This window comes from Sorex araneus, chromosome 2 (assembly GCF_027595985.1).
Source record: "Sorex araneus isolate mSorAra2 chromosome 2, mSorAra2.pri, whole genome shotgun sequence".
Taxonomy (NCBI): Eukaryota; Metazoa; Chordata; class Mammalia; order Eulipotyphla; family Soricidae; genus Sorex; species Sorex araneus.
Window position 1 is genome coordinate 236,504,479 of NC_073303.1, and position 16,974 is coordinate 236,521,452.

General features: G+C 63.0%; 1 protein-coding gene across 21 annotated transcripts in view; it reads right to left on the bottom strand.

Annotated features, from left to right (window-relative positions):
* The window catches only part of PTPRS (protein tyrosine phosphatase receptor type S), an 85,572-nt gene that overhangs the window by 12,505 nt on the left and 56,093 nt on the right, over positions 1 to 16,974 (bottom strand). For 8 of the 21 annotated variants that reach the window (XM_055126027.1, XM_055126026.1, XM_055126025.1 and 5 more), the window contains 8 exons: positions 15,269 to 15,850; positions 13,979 to 14,112; positions 13,169 to 13,313; positions 6,984 to 7,289; positions 4,204 to 4,397; positions 4,031 to 4,057; positions 1,355 to 1,472; positions 190 to 804 (listed from right to left, as the gene is read on the bottom strand). In XM_055126027.1, coding sequence (XP_054982002.1) covers positions 190 to 804; positions 1,355 to 1,472; positions 4,031 to 4,057; positions 4,204 to 4,397; positions 6,984 to 7,289; positions 13,169 to 13,313; positions 13,979 to 14,112; positions 15,269 to 15,850 — 2,121 coding nt within the window. The remainder of the gene's footprint in view (positions 1 to 189; positions 805 to 1,354; positions 1,473 to 4,030; positions 4,058 to 4,203; positions 4,398 to 6,983; positions 7,290 to 13,168; positions 13,314 to 13,978; positions 14,113 to 15,268; positions 15,851 to 16,974) is intronic. The other 13 variants (XM_055126037.1, XM_055126043.1, XM_055126039.1 and 10 more) reach the window with 4 other exon arrangements.

Consider the following 16,974-nt stretch of genomic DNA (forward strand, 5'->3'; position numbering starts at 1 on the left):
GAGTGGGGGGAGCGGGGCGGCACGTCCCACCTTTGCCAGCGGAGCCGTCCGGGGTGGGGTTCCAGGACTGTGTGTGGCTTGCCGTGTCCAGGCGGAAAGAGAAAACTGGCCACTTACCTGGGCGGGGCCCCGGGGTGGGGGGGGGCGGGGCAGGGGCCGGGGCCGGGCCGGGGCGGCGGCCGCGCCTACCTGGGTCCCGCAGGAAGGTGCGGTAGCGGACCGGGGGGCTGTAGGGGCCGGGCCCCCGGCGCGTGTGCGCGCGCACTTGCAGGTCGTAGGTGGTGTCGGGCTGCAGCTCCCGCAGCGTGAGCGCCTGCTCGGCGCCCGGGCCGCCGGCGGCGGGGGGCAGCTCGGTCTCCAGCGCGGGCCCCGGACCGCCCACGCGCCGCACGGCCACCGTGTACTTGACGATGGCGCCGTTGCGCTCGGCGGGCGCGGGCGGCAGCCAGCGCAGCAGCACGGTGCGCGCCGCCGCGTCCCCGGCCGCGCCCAGCACGCGCGGGGGTCCCCGCGGCGCCGCCTCGGGCAGGCTCAGCGCGGCCGCCGCCTCGGGGCCCAGGCCGCCCGCGCCGCGCGCCGCCAGCCGGAACACGTACGTGGCCCCCAGGTGCACGCCGCGCGCCTCGTAGCGGTCCTCGGCCGCCGCCAAGTCCAGCGTGGCCGGCGGGGACGCGTCGTCCTCGCGGCCGAACCGCAGCCGGTAGCCCAGCACCTGGTCCCGGGCGGCGCCCGCGGGGGGCTCCCAGCGCGCCAGCAGGCTGCCCTCGGCGGTCTGCGTCACCGACAGGGTGGGGCGGCCCAGCACTGCAGAGAGGGGGGTGGGGGGAGAGGGGTGGGGGCGTCAGGGTGCGGCTGGGCTGGGGGGCTTCCCGGAGGAGGGGACTCGGAGCAGGTGTGTTCCAGGTGTGTTCCGTGCAGAGAAGGGGCAGGGCAGGGCACTGCAGGGGGCTGGGGACTGTGCAGGAAGTAGGGGAGTGGGGAGCAGGGGCTGATCGGGACGTGCCTTCCCCAGAACGCACACCACATCTCTTTAAAAAAATGGGGGGGAGGGGCACACCTGGCCGTGCTCGGGACTGGGGACCCTATGGGATGCCAGGGATTGAACTTGGGTGGGGTGCGTGCAAGACCAGTGCCCTCCCCACTGGACTGCCACTTCTGGCCGCTTTTAGCTCTGCTATGGTGGAAACTTGGAGGAGGAGGAGGATGGGCGTGGCTGGAAGGGGAAACTGAGGCAGGGTGAGGCGAGCACCCAGCACCACAGAATGCCCGAACCACCCAAGGGGAGGTATCGGGGCTCTGATGGAAAGCGCTGGCATATGGGGCCCGAGGGCTGGGGGCGGGGCCCCCCTCATACCTGCCCCCTTGGTGGTCACCACCTTGGGTTTGCTACGAGCGCCATCGCCTTTCATGGTGTAGGCGGCCACAGTGACAGAGTAAGCGGTCTCAGGCTGCAAGTCTGTGATCACCATCTCCTGCAGAGGGGGCACCGTGGGGCTCAGTGTCGTCAGCCAGGGGGCCCCCCAGTGCAGCCCCACCCTCCGTCCCCAGGCTGGGCTCAAGCAGGCGGGTGCGGTGCCCGGTCCTCCTCCTTGGGCCGTGCAACATGCACAGACACACGGATAACATGTCCAGGCGGAGGGGGGGCCCACACTCAGCCTGACGCCCCAAGCGCTTGCCTTAGCCAACCCAGTGGGGCAAACTGCAAGTCCTCCCTGCTCTGCTCTAGCCCTGGCCTGCCCCAGGACCTTTACACAAGCGGTGCTCCCCCCAAACCCTGGCTGTCACTGTCTAGTTCAGAGTGCTCCAGAGTTGCTGTACGGGCCCGTCAGCTCTGATCATTCTGTGCTGAGGGATTCAGGGAGTAACTAAGTAATTCAGGGCTGGCGGGTCTAGACCGTGACCCCTCCACCAGACAGCCCTTGTCCCGGGGTCTTGCCCCTGTCCCGGCACCAAAGAATTTCATGAAGGGCTTTGTCTTTTGACTGATGTTTACTCCCTGCCCTGGCTACAGAACCTGGTCGGTTTGCTGTGGTTCAGCCCTAAACAAAAAGTTTTTTTTTTTTTCCTTTTTGGGTCACACCCGGCAATGCACAGGGGTTACTCCTGGCTCATGCACTCAGGAATTACTCCTGGCGGTGCTCAGAGGACCATATGAGATGCTGGAAATCGAATCCGGGTTGGCCGCGTCCAAGGCAAACGCCCTACCCGCTGTGCTATTGCTTCAGTCCCCTAAAGTTTAATTTCTGTGTCTGGTGTTTGGGTCAGTCACCACCAGTGGTGCTGACGTGCTCCTGGCAGGGCTCAGGAGACTGCATAGGGTGCCAGGGGGTCAAACCTGGGCCAGCTTCGTGCAAGGCCAGCGCCCTCCCTGCTGTGCTACGGCTCCAGCCCCAAAGTTTAATTCCCCCTGGAAATGGGGCATGCTGTGACTCCACTACCCTCAGAGGCTGCCCCTTCCCGCTGTTCCGCCTTTGACCGTGATCATCCTCCCTTCCAGTCACACCTGTCCCCGGGTGTTTAGAAGCGAAGCAGAATCTGAGCCCAGTGTGCAATGGGGCAAGTTGATGCCCCAAATCAGGGCAGTCCAGCCTCACCCCAGTCCGCTCAGAGGCGAGTGGTGTCACCAGTGACGCCCTGCCCCTCCCCCTCCCCCGTGGTCACTGGACACGCAGTTGTGTCCTGTTTTAATTTTGTTTTGCTTTTTGTGGGTCACTCCTGGCTCTGCACTCAGGAATTACTCCTGGCGGTGCTCTGGGTCCATATGGGATGCTGGGAATCGAACTTGGGTTGGCCGCGTGCAAGGCAAACGCCCTGCCTGCTGTGCTATCGCTCCAGCCCCAGTTGTGTCCTCCTTTGGTATTTGGGCCACACCCAGCGGTGCTCTTAGCTCACTCTGGGCCCTGGCCCTACACTCAGGGATCCCTCCTGGTGGGGCTCAGGGGACCGTATGGGGTGCCAGGGATGGAGTTGGGACCGGCACCCTGCCCAGTGACCTACCACTCTGACACTGTGTCCTGTTCTATCTGCCCCTCGCCCCCTTGGCAGCGCTCCCTGCACCAGCTCCCACACTCAGTGCTCCTCCCCTCTACCACTGCGTGTTCGGAGGAGGACCGAGCATCCCAACTAGCAATCCCCCGAGCCCCCCTCACATGGCACATGTCCCCATGCCCACACACAGGGCGCATGCACACCCCACAGTCACAGGCATGCCTGGGAGCTGAGGAACGGGGCGGGGAGGGGAATGCATGGACAGGGGAGGGGGTCTCCTGCCCCTGAACCTCACTGGCAGTCCGCCCCCATCTCCCCTGGGTCTTGCTAGCAGAGACACCGAGCCCAGTGCATGTGGCACCCGAGAAGGGTCGGGCTTCACAACCAACTAGGGGTCCATCAGAAGAGCCTCAGAATCAGGGGTTGAAACAGCTCCGAGCAGGCGCACGGGGCTCGCCTCTGGTCACGGAGAGCTCCCCGCTCTGCTTCAAGCTGCTCTCCGGTGGGAGTGCCAGCCCCAGTCTAACCCAGCCCCTCACCAAGCGACCCTGCCAGGGCAGGGAGGGTCATGCCTGCCCCGGGCAGAGGGTTGGGCAAGACGGAAAAGCACCCTTCTTGGGGGAACGGCGGTGGGGGGCACTTAGGTGGGTTCAGGCTGTGGGACAAGCACGGGCAAGGGTACAGGTGGAGTCTGTAGGAGAGGGGTAACCCGCAGGCCCCCCAACCCATCTAGGGGCCACCTAGAAAAGAGGGAGCTGTCCGGTGGCCTCAGGGTCACTCGGCACTGCTTGGATGCAAAGGCTGAAGGGGTTTTTGTTTCATTCCTGGTTCCCCCCACCAATGCTTAGGATTTACTCCTGGCAGTGCCCGGGGAACCCTGGGAGATGCTGGGGATCAAGTCCCGGTGGAGAGGTTCTGGGCAGGTGCCGGTGGGAGGGAGGGGCACAGAAGCGGAGACCGGTCTGTAGGGGGCGTGCAAGGGGGCAGGGAGGACACAGCACCACATGGCAGAGGCCCGGGCAGGGGCGGGGGCACTACTTACATATTCGGCCGTGTCATCGGTCTCCCACTGAGTGCGGGAGGAGGCGGCGGGGAAGAGAGGAAGTGGTGAGCGGGGGCGAGAGAGCAGCAGCAGGGGCGAGGCGGAGGGGGCGGGCGCCCCGCCCGCAGACCACGCCCACCCACGGCCCCGCCCTCCCACCGAGCCCCGCCCACCTGGGCATCGGCCAACATGACGTCCTTGATGCGCGGCGGCCCGCGGGCCTCGGCGCCCTCCATGCGCACGTAGTGGACTTGGTAGCCGCGGATCTGGCCATGCTGCCGGCCGGGCGCGGGCGAGCGCCACAGCACGCGGATGGCCGTGGCATTGAGCGCCTCCGCCTCCACCTTCCGCGGCGGCGCGCTGGGCACTGGCGGGGGGGAGGGGGGAGAGGGAAGGGGAGGCAGGGGAGGGGAGGGGAGGGGAGGGGCGGGTGGGATCGTTACTCCGGCGTCCGGCCTTGCTCCCGGGCAGCAGTGCCACTGCCCGATGCCAGGGTGTCCGAGCTCTCACCACTGGTCCAGAGGGTATGCCGCCTCCTCCACGCTGTCCTCCCGATCCCAGGAAGGGGGTGGGGGCTTTCATGGGGCACTGAGGTTCCTGCTCCCCTCCCCTGGGGCCCCTCGAGTCTAAGCCAGAATTGACATGGCTCCATTTCAGGATTTTGTTATATATATATATTTTTTGCAGGAGGGGGTCACACCCAGAGATGCTCTGGGTTTACTCCTGGCTCTGTGCTCAGGGGACCCAATGGTATGCCAGGGATTGGACCCCAGTTGGTGGCCAGCAAGGCCAGTGCCCTCCCTGCTGTCCTGGCTCTCTAGCCCTGGCTTCATTCATAAGAGCTTTGCCCACACTCGTCCTTCCTCAGCCTCATGTCCAAGTTGTGGGGAAGATGAGGGAGGGGTGCTTTCACACTTGGGGAAACTGAGGCCCTTGAGTGGTGCTGTCCAGCTGCACGACCCTGTGCACCCCAAGAAGCCGCTTGCCCACTCGGCGTGGGGGAGCACCCTCACAGGGCCCCTCCATGGGAGGCAGGCCATGAACGATTGGTTTCATTGCATTTATTTTTTGGGGGGAGGCCACATTTGGTGGTGCTCAGGGCTGACTCCTGTCTCTGTGCTCAGGGATTTCTCCTGACGGTGCTTGGGGGGATCCTGTGGGGTGCCGGGAATCAAACTCAAGCCGGCCATGTGCAAGGCAAGCGCCCTGCCCACTGTCCTATGGCTCAGGCCTCGTTTTGGTTTTGAGGACAGTGCCAGGGAAATTTGTGATATGTGGGGGGGGGAGGGGGCGTCCGTTGACCAAGCCCACCACACCGGTGGTTCCTAAAAATAAACTGGTCCCCAACACCAAAAGGCTGAGATTTAGAGGGCGAGGGGCCCAGGATCTGGGGAGGCTAGCACGGGGCTCCAGCCCCGACCTCGTTTGGTGATCTAGAGCTTTCTAACTCTGCTCCCAGCCCCTTGGGGATACCGCCACTGTGGCAACGGGGTGGCCCTCTGATACCACGGCCGCTTTGCAGGGACAGTGGCTCCGGGTGAGGGGGCCGAGACTGTCCATCTGCTTGCAGGAGCTCACTGGTCACCTCCATTCCCCCACTCAATGCCAGGGACGGAGCCCAGGCCTCACGCATGCCAGGCGGGCTTGCTTCAGGAAAGCTGTGTTTTCATTTTGTTCCTTTTGGGGTCAGGGTTTGGGCTACACCTGGCGATGCTCGGGGCTGACTCCTGGCAGTGCTCGGGAGGACCCTGGGGGATGCTGAAGATCGAGCCCCGGCCAGCCACGTGCAAGGCAAATGCCCTCCCTGCTGGACTATTACTCTGGCCCCATTTGTAAATTTTATTTTAAAGATGGGGGCCGCTCCTAGAAGTATGGCGGGGGCTCTCCTGGCCCTAGTGGCTGAGTTCAGAGCAGGGCATGACGTGCACAGGGGCCCATGAGGTCACGCCCAAGGGCGCTTGGCAGAAGCAGGCAGCTGCAGAGACTAAATTCACGGCCTCGCACACCCAAGGCACGTGCCCTCACTGGCACGGCCTCCCTGATGGTGATCTTGTTTTGGGGGGGGCCATGCCCAACAGTGCGCAGGGGTTACTCCTGGCTCTGGTGCACTCAGGAGTTACTCCTGGTGGTTGGTGCTTGGGGCATCCTATGGGATGCCAGGGATTGAACCCTGGTCAGCCGTGTGCAAGGCAAGTGCCCTCCCCACTGTCCTATTGCTCTGGCCCTGTTAATTTCATTTTGGAGGGGGCATGAGCTTGAGACTGTGTGCGGTGACGGGGACTAAACTAGGTCAGCCGCATGCCACACCGGCACCGTGGCCCCTGGACTCTCTTGCCAGCCCCCCCCCCAACCATGGCCCCAAAGAGTGGTTTTCAGCCAAGCTCTGAGAAGAGCAGAGATGCAGTTGGCCCAGATATCTGGCAGCCAGAGAATTCCAGGATACAGGAGCCTGGGGGTCTGAGTGTCGGGCCAGGGAAGCACTTTGGTTCCAAACTCCTACACCCTTCTTTTTTGGCGCTGGGGGGAGGGGGAGCTGTGGCACACTTGGCCACGCCCAGAGCTTACTCCTGGCTCTGTGCTCAGGGCTGACTCCTTGCTCTGTGCTCAGGGTTGACTCCTGGTTCTGTGCTCAGGGATCACTTCTGGCTCTGCGCTTAGTTATCAACCTCGGTTCTGTGCTCCGGGCTTACTTCCGGCTCTGTACTCAGGGCTTACTCCTGGTGGTGCTCAGGGCGGACTCCTGTCTCTGCACTCGGTGGGGGGTCACTCCTGGCAGGTTCAGGGGACCCCACGGGATGCCAGGGATCGAACCTGGGTGGGCCATGTGCAAGCCAGCGCTGTCCCTGCTGTGCTACCTGCTCCCTTCCACTCGCAGCCAGCCCAGCCTGTCACAGGAGTGGGCGGGCGGCAGGGAGGGGCACAGCACGGCCTGGGGGGGGGTCCCGGGGCTCACCGTCCTCGTCGGTGCGGACGACCACGGGCGAGCTCTCGGGCCCAGGTCCCACCTCGGTGTGAGCCACGGTCGTGATGCGGTACTCGGTCCACTTGTCCAGCGCCTCCAGCAGGATCTGGGTGGTGGTCGGGGGGATGCCGTTCACCTCCTTGGCGTGCGGGTCGTCCGAGCCCAGCGGTCGGTAGCGGACGCTATAGCTCACCAGGGCCCCGTTGTGCGTGTCCGGCGGCGGCGGGCGCCAACTTACCAAAATGGCCGTGGAGCGTGTGCTGACACATTTAACATCTTGAGGGGGGGCTGACGGTTCTATGGGGGGGGAGGGGGAGAACGTGGGGGGCGGGGAAGGGGCAAGGCAGGACGGGGCAGGGCAGGGCAGGGGGAGGGCGGGGAAACAAAAGATGGGAAAGAGAAAATAAAAAAGAAGATGATAACGAACAAAACAGAACCAAAACCAAAAGAGAAGGCGAGCGAACCCAAAAGAAGTGGGTGGTGGTAACCAAAGGTGAAGATGGGATGGGGTGGGGGGTGGGCGTCGGGGGGGCTGGCCAAGACACTGTGCTATGGGGGCTGCACCTACTGGCACACAGGGGGACAGTCTTTGGGGACCTACATGATGAGCAGGTTCCGTGCTGCAGTCTTTTGGGGCATGGGAGGGCCCACACAGGCAGTGCTCAGGGCTTGCTTCTAGTTTTGTGCTCAGGGTTTACTCCAGGCAGAGCTCAAGGCACCCGATAGGGTGTCAGGGATCGAGCCCGGGTGGGCTGCGTGCAAGGCAAATGCCCTCCCATCTTGTTACACTACTGTCCGATCCCGAGAGTGCTTCTTGGTTTTGGGTTTGTTTTGCGTTGGGACCATAGGGGGCGATGCTCAGGGGTTACTCCTGGCTCTGCACTCAGGAATCCTCCTTGCAGTGCTCAAAGGACCATGTGGGATGCCGGGGATGGAACCCAGGTCAGCTGTGTGCAAGGCAAACGCCCTCCTCTCTATTACTCTGGCCCTGCCACGCATCTTGTAGAGCAATAAAGGCATCTGGTAAATCAAACACTGCTCCGCGGTTCCAGGGGGGAGCGATCAATAATTCTTTTTCGGGGGTGGGCAGGCAGCCAGCCACAGCCAATAGTGCCCAGGGCTGACTCCTGGCTCTGCTCACGGATCATTGAGGTGGGACTCAGGGGATTATATATATATAGTATCAGGGATTGAACCCGGGTCAGCTGCGAGGCCAGCACCCTCCCCACTGTTGCTCTCTCCGGTCCCAGGAACTTTTTTTTTTTTTGCTTTTTGGGTCACGCCTGGCGATGCACAGGTGTTACTCCTGGCTCTGCACTCAGGAATTACTCCTGGCGGTGCTCAGGGGACCATACGGGATGCCGGAAATTGAACCCGGGTCGCCCTACCCGCTGTGCTATTACTCCAGACCCCCCCTGGAACTTTTGTGGCCTTATTTACTAAACTCTGGCTGAGGGAGGGGAGGGGCTGCGCCTCTCCTGGTGCCAGTGGGTGAGCAGGAAAAGTTCTTCACTGGGAGCCAGGGAGTGAGATAAAAGCCCCCTTTACTGGGAACCTGCTGTGCGTGGGTGCCGTGGCTGTGCCTGCCACATCGGTCTGGGGTACAGACTTGCAGGGAACCTCAGGCTGGCCCCTGTGTGCCAGGCATGGTGCCAAGGGCTCGAGCAGGGCCCTGCCATGGCCCCCATACAATATCTCCTCCACGCTGGTGAGCACTGTGTCAGGAGCTTTCCAGGGAAAGTCTCTGTATGGGAAACAGCTACAGAGTGCCCAGAACTGTGCCCAGGACCTTACCAGGGAGCAGCAGCCCAGGCCAAAATGCCTACTGTGTGCTGGGCACTTGCGGGGGAGGTGAATCCCCATATACTGAGCACATACTGTGCTCCGAGCACTTTATGCACAGGCTTTTCTGAACGGGGAAAGGCCCCATATATTAAGCACCTACTGTGTGCCAGGCATGGCTCTGAATGAATAACAGGCCACCTGTGCAGTCTGCACCTACTGTAAGTATCCTGGCACCTGCTCAGGACCTTAAGGGCTTGGTAATCACCCACACACTGTGAGCACCTACTGTGCATGACATGGCTTTTAGTGGGTGCACCTGTACGCATTAAGTGCCTACTGTGTGCAGGCACCACCCAGAGGGCCATGTGGAACATTACTGGCCCGCCCCCAGAAAGCACCTACTGTGCACGAGCCATTTACGGTGCGTAAGTGCACACATTAAGCACCAACTGTGTGCAGACACTGCACTACAGGGCTTGTGTGGAATGTTACTGGCTCCTCCCCAAAGGCTCTCTCCCTGCCTAGCAGGCCCAGCCCCCTTCAGAGCACCTACTGTTGAAAGTGCATTTCGTACCTACTGTGTGCAGGCACTGCACGGAGCGCTGTGTGGAGTATTACTGGTTGGTGCTCTCCCGGGGGCTAGCGGTGCCCCCATCACACACACGTCCACAAGGACTCCACACCGAGCACTCCAAGCCCACCTCCCACGCCCCGTCCTGAGGGCGCTACGGGAGAACAGGGACGCCGTGGGGTGGCAGTGTCAACGTCCCAGGGGATGGCTGTGGCAGCAGCTGGCTGGTGTCGGGGGCAGTACTGACCCAGCCTGGCCGGCCCAGTCGCCGACAGCCCCTAGGCTGGAGGGGACACCTGCTGGGGTCACGTGGACACACGGATATTTATGAAGTGCCCCAGCGGGTCTCAGCAGGCCCCAGGGCCATGCTCCAGGATGTCACAGGCCTGACACATGCTTCCTGGCGGTGCTCAGGATCAAACTCAGGCTGGCCGACTGCCCTGCCCGCTGCACCATCACTCTCGCCCCACATGTCTCTGCTTTTTGCTTTGGGTCACACCAAGGGATGTGTGCGGTGGCTCCTGGCTCTGCACATGGGAATCACTCCCGGCGGTGCTCAGGGGCCCCTACGGGATGCCAGGGATTGAATCCATCTGCGTGCAAGGCAAACGCCTCCCCGCTGTACTACTGCTCTAGCCTCCAGGAACCCCCTCTTTTTTTTTTGGGGGGGGGGGAACGGGCACGGCCAACTGTGCTCATAGCTAACTCCTGACTCTGCACTCAGGAACTACTCCTGGCAGTGTCCGGGGAAGCCTATGGGGTGGGCCGCGGATCGAGCCCAGATCTGCCTTGTGTAGCACCAACGCCCTCCCTGACAGCTCTGGTTCTAACGCCCACAGCCACAGCAGAGGGAGAACTCCAGGTTTAAGCAGAGTAAGCCCCCAGGTACCCCAACCTTTCAGGGCAGGCATACCCCACCGCCTGCATCACGGCTGTGCTGGGCCCTCGCCCCCAGCTCTGCCCCACACCTCACTCCAGCTGGAGCCGAGAGGGCGCAGACAGCAGCCCCCCCGCCAGCTGCTGCCGTGCTCACTTATTTTTTGGGGTCACACCCAGCAGTGCTCAGGGCTGACTTCTGGCACTGCACTCACAGATCTCTCCTGGTGGCACTCGGGGGGCCTGGCGGGGCCGGGGATTGAACCCTGTGTGTGGGGGGGCATTCAGACCCGGGCCTTTAGCCATTCAGGGCTCTATGGGGCTCCCTATAAGGACCCCTGCAGCAGCCAGAGCGCCTCCTCCTCCAGCAGGTGGGGCAAGAGGGACCCTAGTCCGGCTTCTGGCGTGTCTGCTCCTACATTCTACATTTGGGGGGGATCAGAGCCCCTGCTGAACGATTTCACATCAAATGTCTACCCCTCGCCAGATACCAGGACCCCAAGATAAATCTAAGACACCATCCCTCCTCCTCAAAGATCTTTTTCTTTGGAGGGCACACCTGTTGATGCTCAGGGGTCACTCCTGGCAGTGCTCACTCAGGGGACTCTACGGGATGCTGGGGGTCAACCCCAGTTGGCCACGACAAGGCCATCGCCCTCCCTGCCGTGCTATCGCTCCGGCCCCCTAGACAGCCTTATCCAGCCACGAGTGGCTGCGCCCCGACTCTTCCTACAAAGGGCTTTAACAGGGTGCCTGCCTCGGGGGCTAGCCATGGGGGTCCCCGATCTCTTGACCAGCCACCCCACCCAAAAAGCCTCTGGAGGGGGAGCAGGGAACTGGGCAAGAGGGAGAGGAGGGTTGGAGAAAAATGAAAAAAGCAACAACAAAAACCAAAATGGGAGGCGGGGGGGGGTGGTGGAAAAAGAATTTAAAAAAAAAAACCAAAAACCTGAAAACAACCAAGGAAGGTCCTGGAAGCAACGTGCTGGACTGTCAAAAAAAAAAAAAAAACAACCAAAAACCGTGATCCGAGAAGACAGGACAGCGAATGGTGGCGGCAGTGACGATGAGAAAAAACCATGATAAAAGAAAGAAAGACGCTTTCCAGAACGCCCCAGGCCGGGTACCTACCTTCCACTGCTCAACCGCTAACTGACAGGGGAAGGGGTGGCAGAGGTGGGGCCGGGCCCGGCTGGGCCGGGGTCTGTGGGGGGCCCCGCCCCGCTGCGGCTGTCGGTCGAGGCAGGAAGGGGGGGCGCGGTGCATGGGGAAAAGCCCGCTGGCTGAGTGCTCTGAACCCCACCTACCCTTGAGATGCGCCTGGGAAGCCCCGAGCCCCCCACCCTGGGGTGCGGGGAGAGGTACGCCCCGGATGGCTGAGGCCACCGGCAGGGGCTACTCCCTGTCCCTCGACACCCCCCCTCCCGCCCAGAACCCCCGAGCTTTGCGTGTCTGAGCCAAAGGCGCTGTCCCGGATGACCAGGGGGACGCGGCCCCGTTTCACCGTCCTTCACGGTCCGGCCCAACCTGCGTGATAGCTGGAGGCGGGGGTGGACACAGCGAGGCCTGCCCAGGCCCATCTGCGGAGCAGCGGGTGTGTGGGGGCAGGTGCTGTTTGGGTTTTTCTTTTGGGGGCTACAACCAGCCATGCTCAGGGCTGATTCCTGGCGGGGCACAGAGAACCCTAGGGGGTGCCGGGATCGAACCCAGGTCGGCCGCACACAAGGCCAGCACTCTCTGTGCTGTCCTATCGCTAGACTCCTGGGTGCTTTTTCTTTTCTTTTCTTTTCTTTTCTTTTCTTTTCTTTTCTTTTCTTTTCTTTTTGCCTCTTCCTCTCGGAATGAGGAAACTGAGGCCTGGACATATCCATTTGTATAATCTTAGCGGGGGAGGCCCAAGGTGGGCCCCCGCGGGGCAGCTGGTGGTGGATGAGGTGGGCACGCAGGTTGGGCCATCTGTGACTCTGCCTGAGACTGGTGTGTACTCACCTTGGCGGCCCCGTGCCGGGCCCTGCCGTGGCCGCCCCGGCCCCCAGGACACCCTCACTGACCTCCCGCTCACGCACGGACCCCCGATGCCTTTGCGTGCCCCGGCAGCAGGGGGGTTGGGGGGAGCGCCGGGCCTGGCAGTGTGGGGGATCAGGCAGGGGGCCCGGGGAGGGAAGGATGTCTGTGTCTCCGAGGCCCCTGTGTCACAGCGGCGCACCCCGAGATTGACCCCCCCGGGTGTGCACGCACCGAGGCTGCTTCCGGAACATGGCTGACTGAAGAGTTGGGGGTCGGGGGGATCCAGGGCACTGGGCTGGGTGGAGCAGGGAAGGAGTAGGAGGGGGAGGCAGGGAGACAGAGGGAGAAAGGGGGGCTGCCTGGGTGTGGGGAGCAGGCAGAGGAGAACGGTGGGGGTGGGGGCAGCGACGGGGGCAGCAGAGGAATCCCCGAGCCTGCTGCCAGCCCAGAGGACATTTCTCAGTGGCAGGGCGGCCAGGCGGGCACAGCAAAGAAGTCCAGAAAGGCGAGAGCCCCCTCCAACACCTGGCACTGGCTCCCACTTTCCTGCCTGGCGGTAGGGAGCCTTGCGTCTCTTTGGGGGCACCTGGGGAGCTAGATCTCGTGCTGTGCTCTCTTGGGGGGGTCTTGGGGTACATAAGCTGGGACGGCCTCAAGCGCCCCTACAATGTCTGTAAAATGGGTACCACACAGCACAGCCCCAAAGCTCCTCCATGGCAGGAGGTGGCAAACCAGCCACATCTCCTCCTCGTGGGAACCCAACAGGGGAGCCCCTTGCAGTCTGGGGAAACTGAGGCACGGCACGGGCCGAGGCGTCCGAGGTCAAGGAGCCAGGTGAGGTCGGGCCGGAGGCGCCCCCCCTACCCCTGCGGTGGGCTCCGTCTGCGCTGTGCAGGGGTCCCCCCCGCAGAGAAGGGCGGGTCCGAGAGACACCTACTGGACTGCAGCGTGCGCTGCCGGACCACTGAGGTGAAGGCGCCCAGGCCCTGCGGGGAGCGCGCCGCCAGGCGGAAGGCGTACTCCGTGTTGGGCTTGAGGTCGTCCACCACGAAGGCCGTGGCCGGGTCAAAGGTGCGTCCCACCTGGGGGCAGGGGAGAGGGGAGACGGAGATGGAGACGGCAGAGACCCAGACGCACGCCGGGAAGAGGCAGAGGAGATGCCGGGGGTCAGGGAGAGAAGGGACGCGGGAGGAGCAGACACAGGCACGGGGAGAGGGGAGGCGCAGAGAGGACCCGGGGAGCACGGAGACAGCGGGGCAGTGCGGGGAGGGGGGGTACCAGAAGGACAGACAGGGGTTGTGGGGAGAACATTCTGGCGGAATGGGCAGTCAGGGCGGAGAGAAGCAAGAACCTGCTAGGGGCAAGCGCCCCCAACCCAACACTGCCGCCCCCCTGCCTGGAACCCGCCCCCGTGGCTGGAACCCACATTCCCCTGGGCCCTGCACAGAAGCCCGCAGCTCCCCCATTCCATCCACCCAGTCACGTCCCCACACCCTGTCCAGAGCCCCACCCCTTACAGCTCCACCCCAGAGCCCCGCCCCCTTACAGTTCCATCCCCAGAGCCCCGCCCACCTTCAACCCACCACCTGTGGCCCCGCCCCAGGGCCCCGCCCCCTTACAGCTCCACCTCCCCATAGCACCGCCCAGCACTGCCGCTGGAACCCCACCTTCCCGCAGACACAAGCCCAGTGGCTTGTCCCCCCCCCCACTCCCCAGCAAATCCCACCCACAGCCCCGCCCCTGGTACCTCTCTGCCGTGGTCCCCCTCTCTGAATAGCAGCTCATACTTGATGATGTTCTCCAGCCGCGGGGGGCTCCACGAGAGCCCAATGCTGGTCTCGGACTTGGCCTCAGCCCGGAAATTCATGGGCTGTCCAGGCACTGGGGGGGAAGAGGAGGAGGAACGGAAATCGGGGAGAGGCCGGGGGGAGCGGGGGTAGGGGGGGCACTACCTTAGGGAGCATGGCCACGTACCCCCTCCCCCCTTCTCCCTCTTAGAGCCCCAGGAACCTCAGCGGTGTCTGCAAAAGAATGGCCGACATGGGGATGCTTCTAGAACATCCTCCAGCGCATGTGTCCTTCTGCCTTCTCTTCCCCAGGGGCGGCCGCTAGGGCCAGGGACTGAAAGCAGACCATCCCAGTGGTCCCTTACCTTCTCTGCTTCCGGTGGAAAAAAGCATTTTGGGAATAGTTCCAAATGCCCTCCCCAGCACCGCCCCCCAGTGAAATGGAGCAGAGGGTGAGGGGCAGGGGGACAATTTGAAATGTGGCTCTGCAGTGAATGCCGGGCCCTGTGGTCCCGGATCCCGACCCTGCTGGGCTGTCCCTTTGCTCCAGCAGCTGCTGCTGTCTCCCTGGATTGAAGGGTCTTCTTGATGGATGCTTTTTTCTTTGGGGGTGGGGGTGGGGGTGGGAGGCACACTCAGCGCTGCTCGGGGCTTCCTCCAGGCTCAGCGCCCAGGGATCGCTCCTGCTGGTGCTTGGGGAACCCTACGGGGCATGAGGCAATGCCCCCCCGCTGGACTGTGCTCCTGCCCCCAAGGATGGAGTTCCCAAGAGTTATCTCAAAGCAGCCCCGCCAGTGTGATTAGCGAGCCGGGGCTCAGAAACTCAGGCACGGCAGGGACAGGCGGTGGGGGGGTGGTCACGGCTGCCCCGTCCTCATCCGGGGGCCTCATCTGGGGACAGGACTTTACGAGGGCGGCAGAGACGTGCGTTTCCTTCTTGCCTTCTGGGCAGCGGGGAGGGGGGCGGGGAGGGAGGGGCGGGGATGACGAGCTACACCCAGCTGGTGCTCAAGGCCCACTCCTGGTGGGGTTCTATGTAGCCTATGGGGTGCCTTGGGCTCGAACCCGGGGCAGACGGCTTGCAATGCCCGCACCCTCCCCAGTCCCCGCCCTGGCCCCATCCTGAAGAGTCATCACGGGGCCTGGGCAGTGCATCCCTGGTGGTTGTGTGTGTGTGTGTGTGTGTGTGTGGCGGGGGGGGGTGGGGGGGGGTGGGGGAGGGCTGCACCCCTGCCGACCCCGCCGCTCACCTCCCTGTTGCGTCTTGACCTGGATGGGCTCCGAGAGGGGCCCGTCGCCCACAGATGTGAAGGCCAGCACGCGCACCGTGTAGGTCTCGTCCTCCAGCAGGCTGCCCACCGTGGTCAGCAGGCTGTCGTCCACGTTGTGCTTCTGCCAGTTGCCCACGGGGTGCTCGGGCTCCATGGTGTAGTAGACGCGGTAGCCGCGGATGAGCCCGTTGGGCTCCACGGGCTCCTCCCACTGCACGATCATGGTGGCGGCGCTGAGCATGCGCGCCTGCACGTTGCGGGGGGCGCTGGCCGGCGCCTGCTCGCCCGTGCGCGTCACCACCGCCTCGCTGGGCGGGCCCTGGCCGATGGAGTTGACCGCCGACACCCAGATCTCGTACTCGGAGTTGGGGCTCAGGCCGCCGATGCTGTAGCGCGTGGTGGTGATGTCCTCCTTGATCTGGTACGGCCCATCCTGGCTCTTGGACTTGTACTCGATGACGTAGTAGGACACGGGATCGGGGTTGCCCGAGTCCCACGTGATGGTGATGCTGGTGGCCGTGTTCTCCGTCACCACGGGCGTCCCGGGGGCCTTGGGGAGCGCTGTGGGTGGGAGAGGGGCACTGGCTGCCGGCTGTGGGCCCCCCGCTGCCCCAGCGCCCTCTCTGAGCCAGGGCGGACCTCAGACGTGATGCCCCTGGCCATCCATTTGAGTCGGAGGACTACAGTCAAAGGGCCAGTATTTGGGTTTGGGTTTTGATTTTTTTTTTTTGGGGGGGCAGTGAGTTTGAGTCACACCCGGCAGTGCTCCAGGGACCTTATGCAGGGCCAGGAATCAAATCAGGGTCAGCCACATGTGGGGAAGCTACCTTCACCGCTATACTATCTCTCTGGATCTATCGATTATTACTTTATTACAGGGGGGAGTCTCCCAGATAGTGTTCAGGAGATCCAGGGTTCAATATGCAGGCCCAAGGGATTGCAGATTACCCAGGGCACACTGGCAGTGCCAAGGAGCCCCCAAGTCCACACCCGGGTGGTGTTTGTGCCACCGTATATAGGTGTATAGTGCCAGGGATCAAACTGGGGTTGGCTGCCCTCCAGGACCAGGTATGAACAAATGGACATGAGTCAATAAAACTTTATTCGTAAATACAAGTGGAGGGCCAGATTCAACCCTGAGGGCAGGAATCTTCTGACCTCTGTCCTATAGCCTGAGAACATCTTTGGGGGCACTTTCCTTTGATGCTTAACACATGTCTGAGACGTGAGGAAGAGTTCTTACTGCTCAGGCTCGATCCTACACCCCTCCTCCCTCCCCACCCTTTGCACAGGCAGGTCCTGTAGCTTTCCTGGAACCATTCCCATCTTCTGCGGCTCACTTTTCTGTTCAACATTTAGACCTGCCCCAGCCAGGCTTTCTGGGAAGATGAGACCTTTTGGCTGGGTAGGAGGGGAGGGGGCGGAGGGGGGGCATCGGAAGCACAGGACAGCCCCATCCACCCCATCCCTCGAGTCCAGGCCCAGGAGACTTAGGGAGGAGGGCATGAACCACACCCAGGGGGAGCTCGGGGCTGACTCCTGGCTCTGTGCTCAGAGGTCACTCCTGGCAGTGCTGGGGGCACCAAAGAGGGATATCAGGGATTGAACCCGGGTCGGCAAGCCCCCTTAGACACTGTCCAAGTGCTCTGGCCCTTCGGGGAGAAATTCTTTTGGTCAGATATGGT